General features: G+C 36.5%; 1 protein-coding gene across 1 annotated transcript in view; it reads left to right on the top strand.

Annotated features, from left to right (window-relative positions):
* CATSPERB (cation channel sperm associated auxiliary subunit beta) overlaps positions 1-27,965 on the top strand; it is a 146,168-nt gene that overhangs the window by 47,140 nt on the left and 71,063 nt on the right. The window contains exons 9-16 of the mRNA XM_036839547.1: positions 83-201; positions 1,523-1,555; positions 5,317-5,383; positions 5,681-5,727; positions 6,114-6,266; positions 6,786-6,788; positions 7,628-7,780; positions 15,353-15,497. Coding sequence (XP_036695442.1) covers positions 83-201; positions 1,523-1,555; positions 5,317-5,383; positions 5,681-5,727; positions 6,114-6,266; positions 6,786-6,788; positions 7,628-7,780; positions 15,353-15,497 — 720 coding nt within the window. The remainder of the gene's footprint in view (positions 1-82; positions 202-1,522; positions 1,556-5,316; positions 5,384-5,680; positions 5,728-6,113; positions 6,267-6,785; positions 6,789-7,627; positions 7,781-15,352; positions 15,498-27,965) is intronic.

The raw sequence follows: 27,965 nt of genomic DNA, 5'->3' as shown, positions 1-27,965 counted from the left end.
GATATTTATGAAATGTCTTTGCTTTGCTGAGGACGTCACTTTTTCCTTACTTTTTAACCCATGGTATGATTTCTTCCTTTAGAACACACAGAGCTTTCCATGGTGGATATGGTTTTAACAAATCATTTTTTAGTTATCCTCACCTCTTTGGGTCTTTTTATAAGTGGAGATCTTCGCTATCCATCCTCCTCTGTCTTAATGGTAGGTGAATTGCTCTGTAACTAATAATTAACCTTAAATATCTTCTGTGACATAAAGTAGAAATAGTGGATACTTGAGTTATGTGTGGTGTATCTTAGAACCAAAATGCTTCTTCCTTTTAAAAAACGTAAAAGCGTAATATAGTGACTTTTTCCTTTGCCTTATAGTGTTGAATATATCATTTGGAAATGGTGCTAGCTTTATTGCTATACAAATTTATGAGACGTTTCAAATAATTCATATAGAAAATACCCTATATACTTATAAATAGTCATATATGTTCCCAAAATGCTTTAAGGTACAAAAAGCCAGATATAGTATTACAAAATAACATAAATTAAAATTATGTCCTTCTGATGAGTTTTTTCTTTTTATTCTTAAATGGCTATATCAAAACTTCAACACCATGTTTTTTGTTTTAAAGCGCTTCCTCAGCTTCTGCTTTGTCACTCCCATCTGCTCCAAAATAAAGCATTGAAAAGAGACATTAATAAATACATAAATAAAGTAATTAAAAGTAAGTTTTGGGATTGAGAGAAGGGAAATCAATTCTTAAATATGTTAATAAATAGCTCTCAAAATGACCTCAACAGAAATAAGAACAGTAATAAAGACTTAGGAACAGTAGGAGAAAAGATTGGGGAAGTGTAGAAGGGATGATTGTATTGGTTAAGAAATAGTTATTTCTTATACATGGTAATTATTACCTTTTTTCAAGGTTCACGAATATTCACAACCTTCCTTCTTCCTCATTATCTCTAAGAAAGTATCATTTGTTGCTCAGACAGCTAATAGATCTGGCCTTTTATGTGCTTATCATGTGGTTGCTAAAGAAGAGAGTTGAAACAGCCAGGAGCGTGACCTGAGGTCAAAGCACAGAGAATTAGGTGTGGGCTGTACATCCTGGGGGCCTGGTCTAGGGGCTGTACTGGGCTGGGCAGAAGACAGAGTGGCCATGAAGAAAATAGTGGGATAAGGATGTGCCTTCCTAAACCCCAGTCGGTGGCCGACCTAGTTTCTTCCTATACACTTCCTAACTCCTCCATTTAAATCATTAAAAGGTGGGGTTTTGGTCTCAGATCCTTTCTGGAATTAAGTTAAAGTATAAATAAATTAATCAAATGGTGAAACAAGGCAAAGACTGAGGGGGAAATCTCCAAGACACGGTGCAAACTACTTAAGAAGCTGGTTTTAGTGTTTGATACTCCTAACTGCTGGGATGTAAAAAACATCATCTCCTTTAGTATAATTTAAATTGCTGTTTTGTTATGCCTTCTGATTTACAAGCAAAGATTAAAATTCCTTTTTTTCTTTCTTCTAGTTCTCAAGGGCAGACTTCTGTGGTTTTGAAAGGGTAAGAAGCTTTCAGTTTCCAAGGGTTGGTTAAAATATATGTGTTTCCTTAGTGACCTAAGAGATGAGGTGCAAGACAAGAATTCATAATATAGATTATTATTGCTGATACTATAATATTATTTACAGTTTGAGCTAAAAACACGTATTTCCAATAACCATTAAGCAATGATATCCCCTTCTGTTTCAAAGGAGGAAATGCCCCTTCTTTGTCTCTGAGGTGGTCCCCACCCCATCTTTATATGTTCTGTCCAGGATTGCTGTGGTTGTTCAGTGCGTTCTGCACAAGGACACCCAGTTGAAAAGATAGAGCCGAAATATGGCTAACACTTGACTCCCCAGTCCGCTTACCCCCCACCTCCGTGTGGGTCTGTGCCTACCTGGAGAAAGGGGCACTCTTTCTTTTTCATTTTTTATAGATTTATTTATTTTATTTATTTATCTTTGGCTGCACTGAGTCTTCGTTGCTGCGTGCGGGCTTTCTCTAGTTGCGGCGAGCGGGGCGGGGGCTACTCTTCGTTGCGGTGCGCGGGCTTCTCACGCGGTGGCTTCTCTTGTTCCGGAGCACGGGATCTAGGTATGCGGGCTTCAGTAGTTGTGGAGCGCGGGCTTAGTTGCTCCACCGCAGCATGTGGGATCTTCCTGCACCAGGGGTCGAACCCGTGTCCCCTGCCTTGGCAGGCGGTTTCTTAACCACTGTGCCACCAGGGAAGTCCCGGGGTGCTCTTTCTAATTTGATACAAGTACCATGTAAACTCTGATTCTACAGCTCTGATTCTGGATTTTGTTCCATCAGTTACCTCCCCTCTCTGTTACAAGGTCAAGTTCTGAGATTCAACTAAGTCATTCCCATCAACATATAAGCATGCTTTAGTTTGGAAAGCACAACAAAATTATGAGCATTTCTAGCCTTTTGCCATGTCTCCTCCCCATTCTGTCCTCATACAGGCCTGTGGGCACACACTCACCTGTGCATACACACGCACACTCACTCAGACTGTCTAAAGCAAAGGGGCACTTATTTCTCAGGAAACAAAAGGAACTGACTTCTTGCTGTACTGATTGGAAGAAATGTGAAGCTGAGAACTGGGAAGGCCAGGTAGGCAAAACTGATTTACATCAAAAAGAGCAAGGGAGAAAACTGTCAAGAGAGAGTTCCAAACCTAGCTAAACTATATCATTCAAGAATGAGGGTGAAGAAAAGAATTGTCACAGATAAGACATCAGGAGAGCTTACTATCCAGAGACTCCCGTGAAGGAGTGGGATGCCAGAAATAAAGACAGAACTAGAAATGTAAGCTGTAAGTGAGGCAGGAACCTTGTTTGTGCTTTTTACCAGACCTAAGCCTGCCCTTCTTTTTTTTTTATAGCTGCAAATATTCCATTGTGTGAACTTAACCAGAGTTTACTTAGCCTGTCTCCTATTGATGGATACTTGGACTAACCTCATCAGACTTTAGGTTTCATGTCAAGAACTATCCTATTTACTATTGTATGCTATTATTAGGCTGCCTTGTAGATAGGCTGTCTCAATAAATATTTGCAGAATCCATGAGTGAATAAATGAAGACGGACAGGAGTCCAGTCTTGGACAAGCTTAGTAGCCATGCAGCATGGAACTTTGAGCAGTCATATACCTCTCTGGGCCTCAATTTCTTCATTTTAAGATGGGCATGACAATATCTACCTCTTAGAGGTGAAGTGATTAAATAACATTACATAAGAAAAACCTCAGCCTGGTTCAGAATCAAAGTAGCAACTTTAAAAAAAAAAAAAAAGCTGGGTTTTCTCCCCAAACAGATAGTCAGAAACTTCTGAAGGCAAATGACAGAAACCAAACTAAAACTGATTTTAGCGAAGGAGAGGAAGTTGTTGGCTCATGTGAACAGGGAATTCAAGGAGTGAATGAATCCAGCTTCCAGACATGACTGGATTTAGTGCCTAACAGATGTCCGTCCGACCCTGTCTTCTGAGCATTTGAGTCTGCTTTCCTCTACATTAGCTTCATTCTCAGTGGGTTTTCTCCAATTGTCAGGAAGAATAGCCACCAGGTTTATGTGCCATCAGTTTAGCACTCCCCACAGGAATAAAGTATCTCTTTCCCCGTGGTTCTAGCAAGCCTCAGGGCCGACTCATTAACCTGAGTTGGATCCTGTGTGTATTCCTGACCCATCTTTGTGACTCTAAATCAGGCCTGGGGCATGAGCTCATCCTTGGAATAAAGTCAGCCTGATCAGATTAAATTATCCCCAAGGATATTCACTGGACTATTACGGGTTTTATTCCAGGTAGGGAAAAAAAAAAAAAAAAAAAGGAATCTAAAGAGTAAAAAAGGAATCAGGGCCCGATAAAGATTCTATACTAATTGCCCAGATAGAATCATGATAATTATGGCATCCTGAAAAACTGAAGATTTATATGAGAACTCAAAAGGCTCATTTGATATAAAACCATAGGTTGAAATTCAAATAAATTATTGTCCACTCCATTTTAAAAGGCTTTTTTGTTTATTCAGCAGTTTTATCAAGATATAATTCACATAGCATAAAATTCACCCACTTAAAGTGTACAATTCAATGGCCTTTAGTATATTCACAGAGTTGTGCAAGCATCACCACAATCTATTCTAGAACATTTTAAAGGCTTTTAATGCACAGATTATGCAGATTTTATTACTGGTCTTTAAAAATGTAAGAAGGTCTTCCTTTTGTCTCAACAATAATATGAGAGTCAGAATCTGCCTATGTTGACTAAAAAAAAAAATACACAACCTAAAAGCTGAGGACATAAGCCTGGGACACAGACTCTCAGATAGCTCTGAGAGACTGCTCCTAAGAGGTAAGGGAGGAGGAGGATATTTAGGAGTTTTTGCAACAAAGACCAGGTAGTCGGAACATCAAAAGATGACTGTTAATTAAAGAAAACCAGATATCTCAAGTTAAGGAATTTAGTCCTTTTTCTATGTACGGGAAGATGCAAGAGTCTGGGCTCCCTGAAATCATTCCTTTGATGTGCACCTCAGCTATCTGGGACCAGTATCCTGTGCTTTGTCATCCTGAGTCTCCTCAGGGTGCATCCCTGGGGGGCGGCTGCAGTGACTGAGGGCTTGGCAGTGGGCAGCTCATTTGTCTCTGTCCTGAGTCCCCGCAGGGCTCACCATCAGAGCGGCTGTAGTGGCTTGATGGCTGTAACATCCTCTGTTCACTGATATGGCAGGCAACATTTTTTCATTGACACCTATTACAAAACCGTCTCAAATTCTTGCATGTAATTCATATCCAACATATATAATCTCACCTTCTTGGAAGCTTCTCCCATATGACCAGTTTTTCAAAACCTGTATTTTTGTGGCTTTTTTTCTTATTGCTTCTTGCTGCTGTCAGGCCTCTGGGAAGTCTCCTTAAACCTAGCTGCAGCTGAAGGAGAATAAAAGATAAGCATGTGACCCATTTTAACTGTAATGAAAGATCAGCAGCTCCTGAGAGCCTCGGAAAGACAGCTCATAGAGAGTAGCGTCTTCCATTAACATATGCCAATCATGCGAAATTTCTTTCTATTCCTTTTTTGTGTGTTGTTCAAAAAGCATATTCTTGTTTCTTGTCCTCATTCCACGAACTTTTATTTTGCTGCCATACAGTTTTTCTTCTTTTATTTGCCTCACATTCCTGAACTATTGAACTTTTAAAATTTCTTATAAGTTTTTCTATTTTTACATCTTAAGGCTACATATTGCCTAAATGACATTTTTGTTTATTTATGTAGGTTGACTACATCAAAGGAAAACTGTGGTATAATGAAAGATGTTTTGCTAACAGAGAACATTTTGAAGGTAAATTTTAGTTAAAGAACTATTAATAAGCTTTTGTCAACATAGCTAGCATATATAGATTAGATAAAATGAAATAAAATAAAAACAGAATTAAATATAAAGATAGGTTTGTTTTGTATAAGTTAATGGCCTAAAACTGGGGGGAAAATTAGTTTAAATCTGATACAATAGGCATGCCCTGTTGTAAGTGCAAGAAGATTGTATTGTAAATGATACAATTAAATTGTATCATTTAATTAGTGATACGTTTAAAAATATAGATGCTACTTATAATTTCTGTACCTTTATATTTTATAGTTGATTATGTTACTATCACCTTTGAGAGAAACAGGACCCTAAGTGAGGTATGGTATTAAATATTTTAAAAAGTAAGAAATTTTATTGTTCATGATTTCACAGGTTGTTATTAATCTAAAAAATGGCAATTCTATAGACTCAAAAGCTTAACAATCACTCTTTGCTCCCAGTGGTGCCTGTACTTAGATTTAATGGTAATTACCTAATTATGTTAAATCTAGACCCACACAGTGGTTCTAGAAAAACAATTCATGCCAGAAAGGGATGCATATCCCCCAGAAGAGAAGCACAGGCATTAAAGATATATCACTATTATTTGTGGCCAGTCATGACAACACAATTAGTGTTGTTCATTAGTTTATTTGCCTACAAGAACTAATTAGGACTTTTATAGTTCAAGAATGGCATTAACTTTTCCTTTCTCTTTTTGTAGGCAAGCTCTTGTTTTTATAGTAAAGAACCATTTCTTGAATGGTTACCTTGCTTACCCCCCATTTCAAAAGGAATGAAAACTCTTCTTTCAACTGTGGTAACATTTCTTGTTGACCAAGAACAAAGTTCTGGAGTCTACCTCTTCCATAACCAGGTAGGCCTTATAGCCCAGAGGTGATTGCTCTTGACACCACAGTAGTGAAAATTTACCTTTGCAAAACTTATTTCCAAGTTCTTTTTATCTTTGACAATAGAAGGTGATAAAATTGGCTACAGTGAAATTATTTATGGTTAACAATATAGTTTGATACTTTATAGATGTCTTGCCTCTTATTGTCATTCAGTTTGTTTGATGAAAATGGAAAATACAGCACTGTTTGTGTAGTAATGCTTCTTTGCTTATTCTTCAGGAGAATGTAAGCTGAGTTTGGTCTATATAAATTTAAGTGTCTGTAAAATGGTTAGTTTAAATGAACAAAAAGTGGAACTAGCCCTAGCCTCATGATTTTAGGGGAGAAAAAAAATAATTCTCCTCTACCCTCTTATGTTCAATTTTTGGGGCCCTGCAAATTAAACTGACAAAAGACAGATTAACAGGAGAAAAGAAAACAATTTATTTATGCATGCAGTGCACATACGTGTGGGTGAAAGTCAGTGATGAATAATTCAAAAGGTAGTTAAAATTTGGAGGTTATATGCCATCTTAATAGTTTAAGGGGTTGAGCGAGAAAGGTACTTAAGGGAAAACAAATGAAAAGATAATGGTTTACAGGAGAACAAACAGGAGATAAGGAAGTTTGTGATGTTTGTTTGTACAGGTATGCGTGGTCTTTCCGGCTCCTTCAGGGCCATAAAACTCCCCTGGGAAGGGATTTGGGGTAGGTTTTGTTCACATTCTGCCTTCTGGGAGTCGATCTGCTCTGAAGAGGAATTAATGGCAGCCTTTTATCCCAGAAGTTGCTGCTTTTAGTCAGATAGTGGAAGGATTTTGTCTGCATCTCTTGAATCTCAAATATCTTCAGCTTAAAATAATCTTTATACCAAAGTGGCATGCCTTGGGGGTGCATATTCTGATCCCCTTCAAAATCATGATCTGACAGAATTGGAGTGTGGCCTAGGCATCCACACTTTTAAAAAGTAGTTTGACATTATAGTTATGAGCATGGGCCTTGGAGTCTGTTGAGTTCAGTAATGATTCTACAATAAATCCCCCCATGACATTTATTATTTAATAATAATAATTAAATTATTATTATTAAATAATAAATGGGAAAATTATTTAATCTCCTTTTCTTCATGTTCAACATCTATAAAATGGACATATATGGTGGGGGGACGCAGAGTAAAGAGATACAAGTAGTTGCTAATCCTTCCAATTCTATGCTGTGTTAATGGTTTTGTGCCTATCTTAATCCAAATCCAAGTAACAGGAAACTCTAAAAATTGTAACATAGACTAGTACTATTGGTGGAAAAATCCTTATGATTTGCTTCTGCTTTGTTTATCTATTTCTAGAAAAAAACCACTGTCTCTGTGAGGATCCTAAAAAACAACAAACCGAGATTAATACAAAAATTTCCACTTTTCTTATTTCCTTCATCATTTTCTTCTCCTGTTGGAATGATATTCCACCCACGAAGCCATTTTCTGTATGCTTATGGTAATCAGGTGTGTATGAAACTTCACACTATAGTATAGATGTAAATCATTCACTTGCTCTATGCTGAGTGATTATACATCAAGTAAAGAACAGAGTCACTCTGATGGTCAGGGAGGTGGAAAGCCTGATGAAGAGAGAATGAGAGGAGAGGAATTAGTGACAGTGAATACAAACAAATCTTTTGCAAAGTTTTGCTGAAAAGCGGAGCACGGAATTGTAGCAGTGTTTGAAGAAAGAAAGGTCAAAAGAAGAGTTTTTTTAAAGATAGGAGGAATTACGTTGTGTGCTTATGGGACTTATTTGGTAGAGAGGAAAAGCTGACGATGCAGGAAAGAGAGAAAAGAAATTGCTGGAGTGACATTTCTAAAGAGGTGAGAGAAGATGAGGTCTATGAACTAGTGGAGAGATTGGCCTTAGGAGCACAGACAGTTGTTCTATAGTAACGGGAGGAAGGAAGGATTTTCGGGTTCAAAAGCTGGTAGGCAGGTGGGTAGCTATGGTAATGGAAGGTGTGGGAATTTATCTTCTATTTTCTCAACAAAAATCAAAGTTATTGTTTACTAGTGAGGATGGAGGAGGAATGTTGAGGGGTTGAGGAAGGAGAGAACAGAGTAAAATAGTTGCCTAGGAAGATGGGAGAATGAATTGACTAAGGTAATCCAATATGATTGCTTGAGCTTTGTGCTTATGAATTCAACATGTGACCAGTTCAGCATTATCAAATGTTCTTTTCCACATTCAACTGTGGAAAAGGCAGGGGTTTGTATTAACCACAATACAACAGTTTCTTGGAGTTCTACCAAGAAATTATTAAGAAGTGAAAAAGTATACAGAGGGGAATGCAATAAGACAAAGAAAAAAAATTAAGAAATCAAAGGCATGAATATTAAAAAGTAGCGAACAAAATCTATTTACTTGCAGAAGATCTGATTGTCTATATAGAAAATCTAAAAGATACATACAAATTACTAAAACAAGATGGGAGTTAAAGTTAAACTAGGCAGGAGGTAAAGTCAATCTCATTTCTGCACACGATCAACAATAAATTTGAAAACATTTTTAAGACACTATTTACAATAGCAGAAACAAAGCAAAACAAAACAGAAATACACAAACAAAAACTATAAAGTACCTAAGAATAAATCTAAGATTTCTAAGACCTATATGTAGAAAATTATAAACTTCACTGAAGGACATTTAAAACTTTATAAAGAAATGAACATAAACATGCTTGTGGACAAGAAAACTTGACTATTAATATCAATTCTTCCTTAAATTAATCTGTAGATCTAATACAACTCTAATCAAGATCCCAAGATTTGTTGTGGAGTTTAAGTTGACTCTAAAATATATATGGTATATGTCAATTATACCTCAATTAAAAAATTTTTTAAGTAAAGCAAAAAGAAAAAAAATAATTATACATGGAAAAACAAAAGACCAAGAGTAACCAAGACACTTCTGAAGAAGAATAAGGGGGAGGGACTTGTATTACCAGATATTAACACTATTTTAAAAGTTGTAACAATTTTGGTAATGCAGTTTTGGCCCAGGAATAGACAAATTGACCAACGGGATAAAATAGCCCACAAGTAGACCCATGCAAATCTAGAATATTGATAGAGGCCAAAGTGACATCACAGGGGGAAATAAGAGACTGCTCAACATGGGATGGGAAGTTTGGTTATACATATGGAAACTGTTGAAATATATCCCCACATTGCAACATACATCAAGCTCAAGTCCTGACAGATTACTAATTTAAATATCAAAACTTTTAGAGGGAAAAAAATGAATATCTTTCTGAACTCAGTGTGGGAAAGCATTTTAAAACAAGACTAAAAAAACAATAACCATAAAAGAAAAAGAGAACTTCACCTTCATTAAAAAGAAGAATTCTGGCTCAGCAAGATGGCAGACTAAGAAGCTTCAGGCCATTGCTCTTCCACAGAGGCACTGAGTTAGCAACAATATACAGATCAGAGTACCTTTACAAGAACTTTAGAGACCAGTTGAGAAGCTACAGCACTCAGACCAACATAAAACCAAAAAAGGATTCTAACAAAGGGGTGGGAAAATTTGCAGTGTGTGCCCATCTGTCCTGCCCCCATTCAATTTAGCATGGCACAACCAGGAAGAAACCTCCCACACCAGGGATCCTCCCTTGGAATAGAGACAGAAGAGTGGGCCTTGTGTCCAACATTCTGGCTTGTCTGGGGGCTGCTCAAGGGACTGGTTTCTGTCTTGCCTAACTCAGAACACTGATGCGACATGCAGCATTGTTTGGAAACTGCTGAAAAGGGGGAGTAATATTGACAAGATGGCAGGCTAGGAAGTTTCAGACCCTCACTTTCCCCCAGAACCACAAAGATAGCAATATACAAACCAGCATACCTTTGCAAGAACTCTACAGGCCTGTTGAGAAGCTACAGCACCCAAACCAAGCTAAAACCAAGAAGGGATTCCAGCAAAAGGGATAGAAAAACTTGCAACATTTTGCACATACATCCATGCCTCTCCTCCTATTTGACTTAGTGCAGCACAACTTGAAGGAAACTTCCCACACCAAGGATCCTCCCTCAGGACAGAAACAAAAGAGCTAACAGTGCATCCAATGTTCTGGCAAGACCAGGGGCTGCCTGACAGACTGGAATCTGTCTCGCTTGACTGAAAGCACTGATGGAACTGGCAGCCTTGTTTGGAAACTGCTGAAAACAGATATGATCACTGCAGCACATTAGAATTGCAGTTCTGCAGGCAGATGCCAGTGGCAGCAAGAGCTTATGGGCTTCTGAGAAGAAGCAGGGATAAGCAGTTTAGGGGATTTGAGACAACTAAAAGCACAGAACAAGCCAGAGAAGGCACATCCTCAGAAAAGATTTCAGAGGTCCTGGAATCTCTAATTGGGCAGATTGGTAGAGGTCTGCATAAAGCCAGTCCATAAAAACTGGAAATGTGGTTGCTTTATCTGATGCCCAAGTCTCAAAACAACAACAGCAACATCAGAAGGCATACAAAGAAACAGGCATACATGATCCAATCAAAGGAACAAAATAAAACTCCAGAAAATGACCCTAAAGAAATGCAGATCTATGAGATGCCTGACAAAGAATTGAAAACCACTGTCATAAAGGTGCTCAATGAGTCAGACAAGAACACCGATAACTAAGAGAAATCGGGAAAATAATGCATGGACAAAATGAGAACATCAAAAAGAGATAGAAATCATTTTAAAAGGTCAAACAGAAATTCCAGAACTGAAAAATACAATAACTGAACTGAAAAACTCACTAGCCAAGTTTAACAGCAGACAAGATCAAGCAGAAGAAAGAATCAGCAAATTGAAGAGAGGTTATTTGAAATCATCAAGTCAGAGGAGCAAAAAGAAAAAAGAATGAAGAAAAGTGAAGAGAACCTCAGGAATTTACAGATACTATCAAATGGACCTACATATGCATTATGGGAGTCCCAGAAGGTGAAGAGAGAGAGAGAAAGGGACACAGAGCTTATTTAAAGAAATAATGGTCAAACACTTCTCAAGTTTGAGGGGGAAAATGGACATACACATTAAAGAAATTCCAATCAGAATAAGTCCAAAGAGACCAACACTGAGACACATTATAATCAAACTGTCAAAAGTCAAAGACAGAATCTTGTAAGCAGCAAGAGAAAAGTGGCTTTGTCACATACAAGGGAACTTTCATAAAATTATCAGTGGATTTCTCAGCAGAAGCAGTGCAAGCCAGAAGGGAGTGGGATGATATATTCGAAGTGCTGAAAGGGAAAAAAAACCCCAAAAAACTGTCAATCAAGAATACTGTATTTGGTAAACTGTCATTCAAAAATGAAGGGGAAATTAAGATTTTTCCCAGATAAACTAAAGCTGAAGGAGTTCATTACAACTATACCTGCTCTGCAAAAAAAATGCTGAAGAGAGTCCTGCAAGACAAAACTAAAGGATGCTAGATAGCAACATGAAGTCACATGAAAATAAAAAGTTTTGCAATAATATAAAAACATGGACAAATACAGTAACTTGTATTAATGTTATTTTGGTGCATAAGTTCACTTTTAATTCTTGTATAGGATTTACATGAGAAAAATATTTTTAAAACTATAAATATGTTAACAAGTATATAATATAAAAGCATGTAATTTATGACATCAATAACAAAGTGTGGGGGCGGAGCTGCATAGGAGGTGATTTTGTATACAGTTGAAGTTAAGTTGTTATCAGATTAAAAATAGAATGTAATATTTTATGTAATTGCAGTGGTAACTACAAAGAAAAATATATATGTGGAATATATACACAAGAACACAAGAAGGAAATCAAAGCATGTCACTACAAAAAAAAAAAACAAAAAACACAAAGGAAGACAGTAAGAGAGGAAAGGAGGGACAAAAAGCTACAAGACATATGAAACAATAAATAAAATGGTAATAGTAAATCCTTCCCTGTCAGTAATTATTTTACATTTAAATAGACTAAATATCCCAATCAAAAGACATAAATTAGCTGAATGGATTTAAAAAAAAAAACAGGATGCAATTATATTCTGTCTACAAGAGACTCACTTTAGATCTGAGGACATGGGCTGAAAACGAAAAGATTGAAAAAATATTTCATGCAAATGGTATCCAAAAGATCAGGGATGGCTATACTATTTTGTAATCATACAAAATAGACTTTAAGTCAGAAATCATTACAAGAAACAAAGACATTATATAAGAATAAAAGGTCAATTCACCAAGAAGATATAACCATTATAAATATTTATGCATGAAACATCAGAGCAAACTTTGAAATATAAATATGAAGCAAACTTTGAAAGAATGAAGGGAGAAATCGATAGCAACATAATCATAAGAGACTTCATACTCCACTTTCAATAATGGATAGAACAACCAGACAGAAGATAAATAAGGAAACAGAAGACCTGAACAACACTGTAGACCAATTGCACCTAACCGATGTGATCAGAATACTGCACCCAGCACCTGCAGAATAAATTCTTCTCAAATACACACAGAACATTCTCTAGGATAGATCATATGTGAGGCCACAAAACAAGTCTCAACACATTTAAAAAGATTGAAATTATACAAAGTATATTTTCCAATCACAGTGGAATGAAACTAGAAGTCAATAGAAGGAAAACTGGAAAATCCACAAGTATGTGGAAATTAACACATTCTTAAACAACCAGTGAGTCAAAGAGGTAGTCATAAGGGAAATCAGAAAATACCTTGAGAAAGTTAAAATGAAAACAAGACATATTGCAGCACTATTTACAATAGCTGAGACGTGGAAGCAACCTAAATTTCCATCAACAGGTAAATGAATGAATAAAGAAGATGTGGTGTATATATACACAATAGAATACTACTCAGCCATAAAAAATAATGAAATAATGCCATTTGCAGTAACATGGATGAACCTAGAGATTATCATACTAGATGAAGTAAGCCAGACAGAGAAAGATAAATATCATATAATATCGCTTACATGTGGAATCTGAAAAAAAAAAAAAAAAAAAGGATACAAGTGAACTTATTTCAAAAACAGAAAGAGACTCACAGACATAGTAAACAAACTTATGGTTACCAAAGGGAAAAAGGGGGTGAGGAGAGGGATAAATTAAGAGGTTGGGATTAACACATATACACTACTATATATAAAACAGATAAACAGGACTTACAGTCTAGCACATGGAACTATACCCAGTGTTTTGTAATAACCTATAAGGAAAGAGAATCTGAAGAATATATATATGTATAACTGAATCGCTGTGCTGTACACCTGAAACTAACATGATATTGTAAATCAACTATACTTCAATGAAAAATAAAAAATAATCTGTGAAAAAAAAACTTACAGGATGCAGCAATAACAGTACTAACAGGGAAGTTTATAGCTATAAACACATATTAAAAAGAAAAATCTCAAATTAACAACCTAATTTTATGACTTAAGGAACTAGAAAAAGAAGACCCACCAAACCAAAGCTAGCAGATGGAAGGAAATAACAAAGACTAGAGAAGAGATAAATGTAATCAAGAATAGAAAAATAGGAAAAAAAGCAATGAAATTGAGCTGCTTTATTGATGGGCCTTAGCTAGATTAACTAAGAAAAAGAAGACAACTAAAATTGAAAGAGGGGACATTACAATTGATGCCACAGAAATAAGGAGGATATGAGAATATTATGAACAGTTGTATGCTAACAAGCTGGATAACCTAGAAGAAATGGGTAAATTCCTAGAAACATACAACCTCCTAATTCTTAAATTGTGAAAGCATAGGAAATCTGAACAGACCAATAACTAGTTAGGAGATTGAATCAGTAATCAAACCTCTCAACAAAGAAAAGCCCAAGACGGGATGGCTTCATTGGTGAGTTGTTCCAAATATTATATTTAAAGAAGAATTAACACCAATCCTCCTCAAACTCATACCAAAAAAAATGAAGAGGAAGGAACACTTCCAAGGTCATTCTATGATGCCACCATTATCCTGATACCAAAGCCAGACAAGGATACTACAAGAAAGGAAAACTAGAGACCAAATCCCTAGAAAACACTGATGCAAAAATTCTCAACCAAATACTAGGAAACTGAATTCAACAACACATTAAAAGGATTATACATACCGTGACCATGTGGGATTTGTTCCTAGAACACAGAGATGGTTCAACATATGAAACTGATCAATGTAATAATACACCACATTAACAGAATGAAAGAAAAAAAAATCACAGCATCATCTCAATTGATACAAAAGAGCATTTGACAAAATTCAGCATACTTTCAAGATAAAAACACTTAACAGGCTAGAAATAGAAGAAAACTACCTAAACATAATGAAAACCATATATGAGAAACCCACAGTGAGCATTATGCTTGATGGTGAAAGACTTAAAGCTTTTCCTCTAAGATCAGAAACAAGGCAAGGAAGCCCACTCTCACCACTTCTATTCAATATAGTACTGGAAGTTCTAACCAGAGCTATTAGACAAGAAAAAGAAATTTAAAAGTATCTGCATATAAAAGGAAGAAGTAAAATTATCTCTATGCACAGATGATATGATCTTGTATGTAGAAAACTCTGAAGATTCTACAAAACAAACAAAACAAAAACAAAAAAACCTGATTAGAACTAATAAAGGAATTCAGCACAGAAGTCTCATTTTAATATGGATAAACACTCTCCTCCATATCCAAATACATCCAGTATGTATCAAATCAGTTGATAGGAGGAGACCCAGTTGGGAGATGATGGAATAACTTTTTCTTTGGTACATTCACAATGCATACTGTTTAAAACTGAAGACTGCCACGTACACTTTTGCACAAACGCTAGGAAGGAAATAGACGGTTGACCAAGTAGGTAAGGAGTCTGTCTGTACATCTGTGTGTGTGTGTGTGTGTGTGTGTGTGTGTGTGTGTGTGTGTGTGTGTGTGTGATGGATGTGGGAGCATGGTCATGGTTCATGACTTTTCTTATGTAGGAAGATTAGGTAACTGATGACTGTTACATGGCAGCTCTTTGGTGAGGTATTATCTTTTTATTCCCTTAGGTATGGCTTTCAATTGATGGCGGCAACACCTTTGAATTTATAGCTGACTTTAATGATGATATCATAAAGAATACTTATCATAGTTTTTATACTTCAGATATTACTTTTGTTTCCCGAAGTGGAAAGGTTTACTTGACAAAGGCAGGTGAGGAATTCACTTTTATTGGTATAAGCACTACCTGTGAGCCAGGGATTAGAAGATTTATTTTAAAATCTGCCATATTAATGAACTAATCCTAAGGTCACAGACCTATTAGGGGTGATGGATTTAAAAAAATTTTTACTGTAATAAAAATAAACATAACAAAATTTACCATCTTAACCATTTTTAAGTGTATAGTTCAGTGGTATTAAATACATGCAAATATTCTGCAAGCATCTCCAACATCCGTCTCCATAACTCTTTTCATCTTGAAACTCTATACCCTTTAAAAAATAAATCCCCACTCCTCTCTTCCCCACAGCCTCTCACAGCTACCATTCTACTTTCTGTCTCTATGATTTTGACTACTTTGGTACCTCATATAAGTGGAATCATACAGTGTTTGTCCTTTTGTGACTAGATTATTTCACTTAGCATAATGTCCTCAAGGGTCATCCATGTAATAACGTATGTCAGAGTTTTCTTCATCATTAAGGCTGAATAATATTCAGTTGTATGGTATATATGACATTTTGCTTGTCCATTCATACATCAGTGGACAATTGGGTTGCTTCCATGTTTTAGCTATTGTGAATAGTGTTGCTATGAACATGGCTATACAGATATATCTTTGACACCTGCTTTTATTTCTTTTGGGTATATACTCAGAAGTGGGATCGCTGGATCATATGATAATTCTATTTTTAATTTTTTGAGGAACTGCAATACTGTTTTACACAGCACTGTACCATTTTACATTCTGACCCCCAGTGCAAAAGAGTTCCAGTTTCTCCACATCATTGCCAACCCTTGTTATTTTCTGGTCTTTTGATAGTAATCATCCTAATGGATGTGAAGTGGTTTTTCATTATAGTTTTGATTGCATTTCCCTAATTATTAGTGATGTTGAGCATTTTTTTATGTCCTTATTGGCCATTTTTATATCTTCTTTGGAGAAATGTCTTTTCAAGTCCTTTACCTGTTTGTTAATCAGATTGCTTGTTTTTATTGTTGAGTTTTAGGAGTTTTCTATTTATTCTGCATGTTAATCCCTTGTCAGATATATGATTTGCAAACATTTTCTCCCATTCTGTGGGTTACCCTTAACTAATTCGGTTATTTCTTAAGTAGTTTTTTGATGCTATTGTAAATGGAATTGTTTTCCTAATTTTGTCTTCTAATTATTCATGTTAGTGTACAGAAATGCAACTGATTTTTGAGTGATGATTTTATATCCTGCTACGTTGCTGAATTCCATTATTAGTTCTAATAGTTTTTTTTTTTTTTTTTTTTTGGTAGAAGCTTTAGGGATTTCTACATATAAGATCACATCATCTGTGAACAGAGATGATTTTACTACTTCCTTTTCAATTCTGATGCTTTTAACTTCTTTCTCTTGCTTAATGGCTCTGGCTAGAACTTCCAGTACTATATTGAATAGAAGTGGTGAGAGTGGGCTTCCTTGCCTTGTTCCTGATCTTAGAGGAAAAGCTTTAAGTCTTTCACCCTTGAGTATAATGTTCACGGTGGGTTTCTCATATATGGTTTTCATTATGTTTAGGTAGTTTTCTTCTTTTTTTTATAATTTTTATTGGAGTATAGTTGTTTTACAATATTGTGTTAGTTTACACTGTACAGCAAAGTGAATCAGCTATACATATACATATACCCCCTTTTTTTTTGGATTTCCTTCTCATTTAGGTCACCATAGAGCACTGAGTAGAGTTCCCTGTGCTATACAGTAGGTTCTCATTAGTTATCTATTTTATACATAGTATCAATAGTGTATATATGTCAATCCCAATCTCCCAATTCATCCCACTCACCCCCCCACAGTTTTTTTCTATTTCTAGTCTGTTGAGTGTTTTATCATGAAAGTATGTTGAATTTTGTCAAATGCTCTTTTGTATCAGTTAAGATGATGTTGTGGGTTCTTTTCTTTCATTCTGTTAATGTGGTATATAACATTGCTCAGTTTTCATATGTTGTTTGCATTCAATGTTCCTTGCATTCCAGGAATAAACCCTACTTAGTCATGGTGAATAATCCTTTTAATGTGCTGCTGAATTCTGTGTGCTAGTATTTTGTTGAGGATTTTTGCGTCATTACTCATCAAGGATATTGGTCTACAGTTTTCTTTTTTCTTTTTTGATAGTGTTTTTGTTTGGCTTTGGTATCAGGATAATACTGGCCTCATGAAATGAGTTGGGAAATGTTCCCTCCTTTTCAATTTTTTGGAAAAGTTTGAGAAGGATCAGTATTAGCTCTTCTTTAAATGTTTTGTTGAATTCACCAGTGAAGCCATCAGGTCCAAGGAGAGATTTTTTATTACTAATTCAATCTCCTTACTAGTTTTAGGTCTATTCAGATTTTCTATTTCTTCATGATTTACTTAGTCTTGTAGTTTTATTTTCCTAGGAATTTTTCCATTTTATTTAGCTTATCCAATTTGCTGGTGTACAGTTGTTTATAATACTCTCTTATAATCCTTTCTACTTCTGTAGAAGTAGCAGTACTGTTCTCACTTTCACTTCTGATTTTAGTAATTTGAGTCGTCTTTCTTTTTTTCTCAGTTCATCTAGGTAAAGGTTTATTGACCTTTTCAAAGAATCAACTTCTGATTTTATTGATTTTCTTTCTTGTTTTTCAACTCTCTATTCCATTTATCTCTGCTCTAATCTTTATTATTTCCTTTTTTCCTTGCTAGCTTTTGGTTTACTTTGTTCTTCTTTTTCTAGTTCCTTAAGTTTTAAAGTTAAATTGTTGATTTGAGAAATTTCTTGGTTTTTGTTTTAACAATTTTAATTGAGGTATAATTGACATATAACGTTATATTAGTTTTAGGTATACAACATAATGATTTTATATTTGTAGACATTGCAAAATGATTACCACAATAAGTCTAGTTAACATCCATCACCATACATAGTTACGAATTTTTTTTTCTTGTCATGAGAACTTTAAGATCTACTCTCTGAGCAACTTTCACATATGTAATACAGTATTATTAACTATAGTAACCATGCTGTACATTACAGGTATATGTAATTTTATTGTGCTTAGCTTTATTGCACTTTGCAGATATTGTTTTTTTTTTTAACAAATTGAAGGTTTGTAGCAACCATCCATTTTCAGATGATGGTTAGCATTTTTCAGTGATAAAGTATTTTTAAATTAAGCTATATACATTGTTTTAAAGGCATAATACTATTCCACCCTTAATAGACTACAGTCTAGTGTAAACGTAACTTTTTTTTAAATAAATTTATTTATTATTTATTTATTTTTGGCTGTGTTGGGTCTTCGTTGCTGGGCATGGGCTTTTTCTCTAGTTGCGGTGAGCGGGGGCTACTCTCCGTTGTGGTGCACGGGCTTCTCATTGCGGTGGCTTCTCTTGTTGCGGAGCACAGGCTCTAGGCACGCGTGCTTCAGTAGTTGTGGCACGTGGGCTCAGTAGTTGTGGCTCGCGGGCTCTAGAGCACAGGCTCAGTAGTTGTGGTGCACAGGCTTAGTTGCTCCGCGGCATGTGGGATCTTCCCGGACCAGGGCTCGAACCCATGTCCCCTGCCTTGGCAGGTGGATTCTTAACCACTGCACCACGAAGGAAGCCCTAACCGTAACTTTTATATACACTGGGAAGCCAAAAAATTCATGTGACTTGCTTTATTGCAATATTTGCTTTATTGTGTTGGCCTAGAAACAAACTTGCAGTATCTCCTAGGTATTCCTGTACATCTCCATGGCTTATTTATTTTATAGTTGGAAGTTCATACTTTTTGGCTCCCTTCACTCATTTCTTCCTTATTTTTAATGTAAATAGTTAGAGTAATAAATCTCCCCCTTAGCACCGCTTTCACTTCATCCCATAAGTTTCAGTATGTTGTATTTTCATTTTCATTTGTCTGTAGGTATTTTACAATTTCCCTTGTGATTTCTTCTTTGGTAGGTTGCTAGTTTAAATGAGTGTTGTTTAGTTTCCAGAATTTTGTGAATTTTCCAGTTTTCTTTGTTATTAATTTTTAACTTCATCTCCTTGTGATCAGAGGAGATACTTTGTGTGATATTTATCTTTTTAAGTCTACTGAAACTTAATTTGTGGCATAACATATGGTCTGTCCTGGAAATTGTTCCATATGCCCTTGAGAAGTGTATGTACTGTTGTTGGGTGGAATGTTCTGTGTATGTCTATTATATCCAGTTGGTTTACTGCACTGTTTAAGTACTTGATGTCCTTACCTGTCTTCTGTCCGGTGTTCTGTCCATAATTGTGAGTGGGGTATTGAAGTCTCCAACTACTGTTGTTTCAGCTGTTGATGTCACAGAATTACATCATTATACATTGTGTGCCTCCAAACATAAATTAGTAATTCTTTTAAATGCATCAGTCTCCTAAATTATGTAGAAAACGAGATTTGGAGTTACAAACCCAAGTTAACAGTAAGTAATACTAGCTTTCATATTAATCATTTTTTTCTTTAAATGTATTAGTCTCTTAAATCATATAGAAAACACAAGTACAGTTACAAACCATTATTCACTTTGCTTCAGTGGTTTTTCTTTCTGTTCCTCAGACTCGCTAATTTTCATTGTCCTGTTTTCAAATTAACTGATTATTTCTTCTACCTTTCAATCCCTCTAGCAAATTTTTAATTTCAATTATTGTGCTTTTTCATCTGTAGGATTTCTCTTTGGTTCTTTTAGTTTTTCTGTCTCTTTGTTGATGTTTCCATTTTGTTCATATATTATTTTCTTGACTTTTTCCACATCTTCCTTTAGTTTTTTGAACATCTTTAAGATGGAACATTTCTGTTGATTTAATTTTTTCCTTTGAATGGGCTATATTTTCTGTTTCTTTGTATGCCTTGTGATTTTTTTGTTGAATACTGGACATTTGAATCTAATAATATAGTAGATATGGAAATCTGATTCTCCCCCTTCCCCAGGGTTTGCTTTTTTGTTGTTAATGTTTTTGTTTTTTTATTGTTGTGGGCTGTCTCTGTGCCAAGGATTAGCCTGAGATGTAAACTCGAGATCTTCTTAGGTCTTTCCTGAGGCTGTACCTTTCCCCAAGTGTATGTGGTCAGTTTCTAAATTTTCCTTGTGTATGCAGTTGCTTTTGAATGTCCTAGTCTTTCTCCCCAGCTTTACTGAGATATAATTGACATAATATTGTGTAAGTTTAAGATGTACAGTATAATGATTTGATATATGTATATATATTGCAAAACGATTATCACAATAAGGTTAGTTAACACATCAGTCATCTTACATAGTTATAATTTTTTGTGTGATGAGAACTTTTTAGACTTACCCTCCTAGCAACTTTCAAATATATGTATAGTATTGTTAACTATGTCACTGTACTGTATGTTGTATCCTCAGAACTTATTCATCTTATAACTGGAAATTTGTCCCCTTCAACCACCTTTACCAATTACCCCCTCCCCATTCCCCTGCCACCACACCCCTGGCAACCACCATTCTGCTCTCAATTTCTATTAGTTTGACTTTTTTATAGATTCTACATATAAGTGAGGTCATACAGTATTTGTCTTTCTCTGACTTATTTCACTTAGCATAATGCCCTCTGTTTCATCCATTGTTGCAAATGGCAGGGTTTCCTTCTTTTTAATGGCCAAATAGTATTCTATTGTGTATATATACCACATTTTCTTTATCCATTCATCTGTTGGTGAACACTTAGGTTGTTTTTCTGTCTTGATTATTCTGAATAATGCTGCAATGAAAATGGGGATGCAGATATCTCTTTGAGATAGTGATTTCATTTCCTTTGGATATATACCCAAAAGTTGAATCACTGGATCATATGGTAGTTTTATTTTTAATTTTTGTGGAGTCTTCACACTGTTTTCCACAGTGGCTGCACCAATTTACATTCCCACCAACAGTGTTCTCTTTTCTCCACATCTTCACCAACACTTGTTACCTCTTGTCTTTTTGATAATACCTCAAATGTCCTAGTCTTTAATGTCTCGTTCCCAAAAGGGAAAAAAGAGACAAATGAAGGGGTAGATAAGGGGGAAGGGCCCAGACCTTTAAATTCCCTGGAAGTCATTTCAGCCAGTGGGGAGTGGACTTGCAACACTGAAAGAGGTGCAACAAGAATGGCCACCCTCCTTTTTGTCTGCACCTCTGTGATAAGAAGCTGCAATCAGCAAACAGAGCACAGATCCCCAATATTTGGAGGACAAGGTCCTTTTTGCCCACACTGGCTCCTGCAAGCTGTGTGCAACTGCACCAGGAACACATGCATAACTGCCTGCCCTGAGGCTGGCGGGGGGGGGGGTGGGTAGCTTCTACTGTGCTAAGGGCTGAAATTAACCGCAATTGACTACACAAGTCTTCCTCCGGAAGTTGCAAGCCTTCAATAGACTCCAGAGTTCCCAAACAATTACATCAGATAGATTCTTCCAGTGCAATTGTTGTCCAAGTGGGGAGAGAGATTCCTAGTGCATCCCACTCTACCATCTTCACAGAATCCTCTGGCAGGGGGTGGGGTGGTGATGATGGATTTTTAGGATCCACAAAAATAGGATCCTATGAACAACCCTAAAGCAGGGGGACTCTGAAACATCATGCTTTATTCTCATTTACAATTTCAGTGATTTTTTTTTACTCTCCCCAAAGACAAATAATAATAGCTCCCACTCAGTGAGCTACTATAGTTGTACTCAGCATGTTACAAATATCATCTCATTTAATATTCACAACAACCAAGTTGGAATAGGTAATGTTAAATTACTTTTACAGTTTAAATTGATACGATTAAACTCACACAGCTTGGGCTTCCCTGGTGGTGCAGTGGTTAAGAATCTGCTTGCCAATGCAGGGGACGCAGGTTCGAGCCCTGGTCCGGGAAGATCCCACATGTCACGGAGCAACTAAGCTTGTGTGCCACAACTACTGAGCCTGTGCTCTAGAGCCCACGAGCCACAACTACTGAAGCCCATGTGCCTAGAGCCCGTGCTCTGCAACGGGAAACCACCACAGTGAGAAGCCCGCGCACTGCAATGAAGAGTAGCCCCCGCTCACCACAACTAGAGAAAGCCCATGCGCAGCAGTGAAGACCCAATGCAGCCATAAATAAATAAATAAATAAATTTATAAAAATAAAAAAAAATAAAGTCACACAGCTTGTAAGAGGTGGAGTTGGGTAAATGATATATGGCTCTCCATTTACTTGGTTTGGTAATTTTGTGATGTCATTGATCAAGCCTACATAGCTCCTCTCAGTTTGCACAGTTGAAAGGAAAAATTCATACTGATTGACCTTATTGACAGATGCCTCCCCCCTTCCAACACAGTTAAATTTTGTCAACCTGTCTTGGAGCCTAGAATGATAAAGGGACATGGCTTTCAATTTATTTCTTTATCTCTGTGATCTGCCTTTTCATGTTGTCATTCAGTTATTGAGGCTTTGAGATCTTGTCTTGTTGAATCTATTAATTCATTAAAGTCTTTTGATGCAAAATACAGAGGAAATTTTACCTTATCTTGGGATATGTTTTGTATGACTGGATTCTTTATATCTCTTATATGCTATCAGTGCCTTCCTATTCTGCCTTTTCCTGTCCCCTTCCCTCCCCTATTCTACCTTCTTCTTTACCCCTTTCCTCCTTCACATCTTCTCCTCCTTCTATTCCTCCTCCTCCTCTTTTTCTCTGGTTCATCACTAAAGTGTGCAGCACTGGTAGATCTTCAATTTGCTCTGATGCAATGTGGGTAAATTATTCTTGAGACTGTTTGCTTCACCTCATCTAGGTAGCACTTGATTCATTCTCTCAACTCAGTAAAGGACCTTGGAAGGTGGTGAACCTGACTTCACTTAAGAGGGCTGGTTTTTCCCTTTACTTCTCCTTTGGAAACCATCTCATCCACTGTCAACCTCTGTCTCCTTAGGAGGATATTACTGAGAGTCCTCAGGATTTTGTTGATTTACCTTCCTTCTCTCTATATTGCTTTAAAGGGTTAGACATAGAGTAGTGTGACCTGTTACATCAGAATTTTCTCTTCCTTTCCTTAGCTCATACTTTTCTACATTTTGGCATAATATGGTTCTTTTTTTTTTTTTCTTGATTCCTGCTGGTGGTTTTGTTTACTCCAATTTATTTATTTGTTAAAATATACACAACACAGACTTTAACATTTTAATTTCTTTTAAGGGTATGGCTCAGTAGCATTAGGTATATTCACATTGTTGTGCAACCATCATCACCATCCATCTCCCTCCAGAATGTTTCCATCTTTCTAAACTTAAACTCCATAGCCATTAAACAATAACTCGCCATTCTCTCTTCCCTCCAGCCCCAGGCAACTACTTTCTGTCTCTCTGAATCTGACCACTCTAGATACCCCATATAAGTAGAATCATACAGTATTTGTCCTTCTGTGACTGACTTATTGATTTAATATAATGTCTTCAAGTTTCATCCATGTTGTAGCGTATATCAGTACTTCATTCCTTTTTATGGATGAATAATATTTTATTGTATGGATTTGGCACATTTTGTTTATCCATTCATCAGGATATTTGGGTTGATGGACATTTGATGTTTTTTACACTTTTTTGGCTATTATGAATAATACTATTATGAACATCTGTGTACAAGTTTTGTGTAGACATATGCTTTCAGTTCTTTTGGGTATATACTTAGGATTCTCATTGCTAGGTCATATGGTAACTCTATGTTTAACATTTTGAAGAACTGTCAAACTATGGCTGTACCATTTTACATTCCCACCAGCAATGTATGAGGATTATTTCTCTACATCCTCACCAACACTTATTATTATCTGTCTTTTTAAAATTTTAGTTACTGTAGTGGATGGGAAATTGTATCTCGTGGTTTTGATTTGCATTTCTCTAATGACTAATGATATTAAAAATCTGTCCATGTGTTTATTGGCCACTAATATATCTTCTTTGGAGAAATACTTATTCAAATCCTTTGCCCATTTAAAATTGAGTTAATTGTTTTTTTATTGATGAGTTATAAAAGTACTTTATATATTCTGAATGTAAGTCCCTTAAGAGATATATGATTTGCATGTATTTTCTCTCATTCTATGGGTTTTTTACGTTCCTGATGGTGTTTTTTGTGGCAAAAACGTTTTAAATTTTCATCAAGTCCAATCTCTTTTTCCTTTTGTTGTTTGTGATTTTGCTGTCTTATCTAAGAAACCATTGCCTAATTCATGAACATGAAGCTTTACTCTTAATGTCTTCTTCAGAGAAGTTTATATTTTTCATACATTTTAGGGTTCATTTTTTCAGGTGTTCATGAGATAATAAAACTACCAATTGTAAAAAAAAAATAATGCTGAAATTCAATAACTTAATAGGCAAGGAAGATCTACCTTCAATACTAGTCTCCTACTAGCCATCCATTTTACATTTGGTAGTGTATATATGTCAATGCTATTTTTTCACTTCACCCCAGCTTCCCCTTCCCCTAGTAGGAAGCTACCGCATAGCACAGGGAGATCAGCTCGATGCTTTGTGATGACCTAGAGGGGTGGGATGGGGAGGGTGGGAGGGAGGCTCACAAGGGAGGGGATATGGGGATGTATGTATACATATAAATGATTCACTTTGTTGTACAGCAGAAACTAACACAACATTGTAAAGCAATTATATTCCAATAAAGGTTTTTTTAAAAAAAAAGAAATACAGTCTCCCCAAAGGTAGATCTCCCAATGTTCAAGTATACTTTTATAGATCATTGGGTAAGTTTGGAGATTGGGGTAAACTTGGAGATACCTGATTAGGTATAACCAGAGTAGGAAATGTACTAATTGTCTCCAAGACAAGAATGAGTCTGGGGGTTTTTGTTTGTTTCTTTGTTTTTAACATTGCCAGCATTCTTGACTGTCCAAGCTTAAAACCAGGTTCTTCTGATCTTGTAAGTCTATGATATGATTCTAAACAACAAGCTTTCTAAAGGTTTCTGATATGACTTCATAAAGCATAGTTTCTAAGGCCTCGATCCTGTGTCCTTGATGCTCGCCAACAGGGACAGTTTTACCATCATAAAATCTCCTCAATGGTCCTTCCTTATTCAGGGATAAGGAGAGAGCACAAAATTCTGATTCTATTCCCTCAGATCTTCCCCACAATGTTTATTTATTCTCGTTTCTGTCAATAAAATTTTGTTCAATTTATGTTGGTATCAAGGTTAATCTTGTGGTTAATTTGTCTGAATCATTTGTTGAGACAGCAGGTGTGCAGTAGTAGCATTTAGAATTCTGACGATCAGGCATCCTGTGACTGTGAGATAAACAAAAATAACTATCAGTATCATTGGGAGGGGTTGGAAAGTAGAGCAAGCTATGGAACATTCCCAGTACTCTGGAAGGGTCCCACATGCCCTTTCTTGTCAGTATACCTCTAAGGGTAGCCATTATCCTGACTTCTAATACCATAGATTAGTTTTGTCTGGTTGTGAACTTCATATAAATAGATTTATGTGGTATATATTTTATGTCTGACTTTTTCCAGTCAATATTATGACTTTGAGATTCCTCCATATTGTCACAAGTATTAGTAATTTGCTCTTTTTCACTGCTGCGTGGTCCTCCATGGTCTGAATATACAACAATTTATTTATCCATTCTACTGCTGGTAGGTATTTGAGTTGCTTCCATTTGGAGCCTATTATGAATAAAGCAGTTATGAACATTCTTGTATAAGTCTTTTGCTAGACAGAGCTTTCATTTCTGTTGGGTATAAATGTCGGAATAGAATTACTACATCATAAAGTATATGTTTGTTTAGCTTTTTGTGAGAAAAAATATTAAGTGCTGCCAACATTTTTCCAACATGATTTTATCAATTTACTGTCCCACCAGCAATATGAAGGAATTCCAGTTGCTCCCTCTTCTGGTCAACACTTAGTATTGTCTTTTTAATAGTTAGCCATTATGGTGAGCATGTAATGGTATCTCATTGAAGATTTAGTTTCCATGAATAATAATGTTGAGCACGTTTTCACATGTTCACTGGCCAATCTTTTTTTTTATTTTATTTATTTTTTGTCTGCATTGGGTCTTCGTTGCTACGTGTGGGCTTTCTCTAGTTGTGGCGAGTGGGGGCTACTCTTCGTTGCGGTGCTCGGGCTTCTCATTGCAGTGGCTTCTCTTGTTGCGGAGCATGGGCTCTAGGCATGGGGACTTCAGTAGTTGCAGCACGCAAGCTTCAGTAGTTGCAGCGCTCGGGCTCTAGGGCGTGCAGTCTTCAGTAGTTGTGGCACGTGCGCTCAGTAGTTGTGGCTCACGGGCTCTAGAGTACAGGCTCAGTAGTTGTGGCACACAGGCTTAGATGCTCCGCAGCATGTGGGATCTTCCTGGACCAGGGATCGAACCTGTGTCCCCTGCATTGGCAGGCAGATTCTTAACCACTACGCCACCAGGGAAGTCCCTCATTGGCCAACCTTTGTATCTTTTTTTGTAAATTATCTCTCCAAGTCTTTTTAATCAAGTTTTATTGGATTGCCTTTTTTCTTATTGATTTCTATGAGTTTTTAATGTATTATGGATATGAGGCCTTTTTTAGAAATATAATTTGCAAACATCTTTTCCCAATTAGTGGCTTGTAATTTTTATTCTTTTCATGGTGTCTTTGGATGAACAAAATTATTAATTTTTTAAAAAATAAATTTATTTATTTATTTTTGGCTGCATTGGGTCTCCGTGGCTACATGGGCTTTTCTCTAGTTGCATCAAGCGGGGGCTACTCTTCGTTGTGGTGCGTGGGCTTCTCATTGCAGTGGCTTCTCTTGTTGTGAAGCATGGGCTCTAGGTGTGCGGGCTTCAGTAGTTGTGTCATGCGGGCTCAGTAGTTGTGGCTCCCGGGCTCTAGAGTGCAGGCTCAGTAGTTGCAGCACACGGGCCAAGCTGCTCCGCAGCATGTGGAATCTTCCCAGACCAGGGCTTAAACCCCCGTCCCCTGCACCAGCAGGCAGACTCCCAACCACCACGCCACCAGGGAAGTCCAAAATTATTAATTTTTAACAGATCAATTTCTCAGCCTTTTCTTTATAGTTAGTGCTTCTTGCTTCTTATATCCTGTTTAAGAAATCTTTGTCAAAAAAAAAAAAAGAAAAGAAATCTTTGTCTATCCCAAACTTATGAAGATATTCTCCTGTTTTCTTCTAGGAGATTAATTGTTTTAGATTGCTTATATAGGTCTGTTTAAAATTTATAATTTTGTGTGTGGTGAGGTAAGGTTCCTTTTTCCCCATACAGCTGTCAGGTTCTCTACTCTGGCCTTGAGCTGGATATTCAAGGTCATAAGTTGGTTGTTTTGTTGTTGTTACTGTTGTTTTTTTTGGTAAGCTTTCTAATACATCCAATAAGTCATGCTAAAAACCATGATTGTTATTGTAATCAAGCGCAGCCACCCCATTTGATCACCTAAAGTCTTGCCCTCCACAGACCTACTCCGTCCAATAT

This window comes from Balaenoptera musculus, chromosome 2 (genome assembly GCF_009873245.2).
Source record: "Balaenoptera musculus isolate JJ_BM4_2016_0621 chromosome 2, mBalMus1.pri.v3, whole genome shotgun sequence".
In the NCBI taxonomy this organism is placed as follows: domain Eukaryota; kingdom Metazoa; phylum Chordata; class Mammalia; order Artiodactyla; family Balaenopteridae; genus Balaenoptera; species Balaenoptera musculus.
This window is presented reverse-complemented; position numbering and strand designations above follow the sequence as displayed.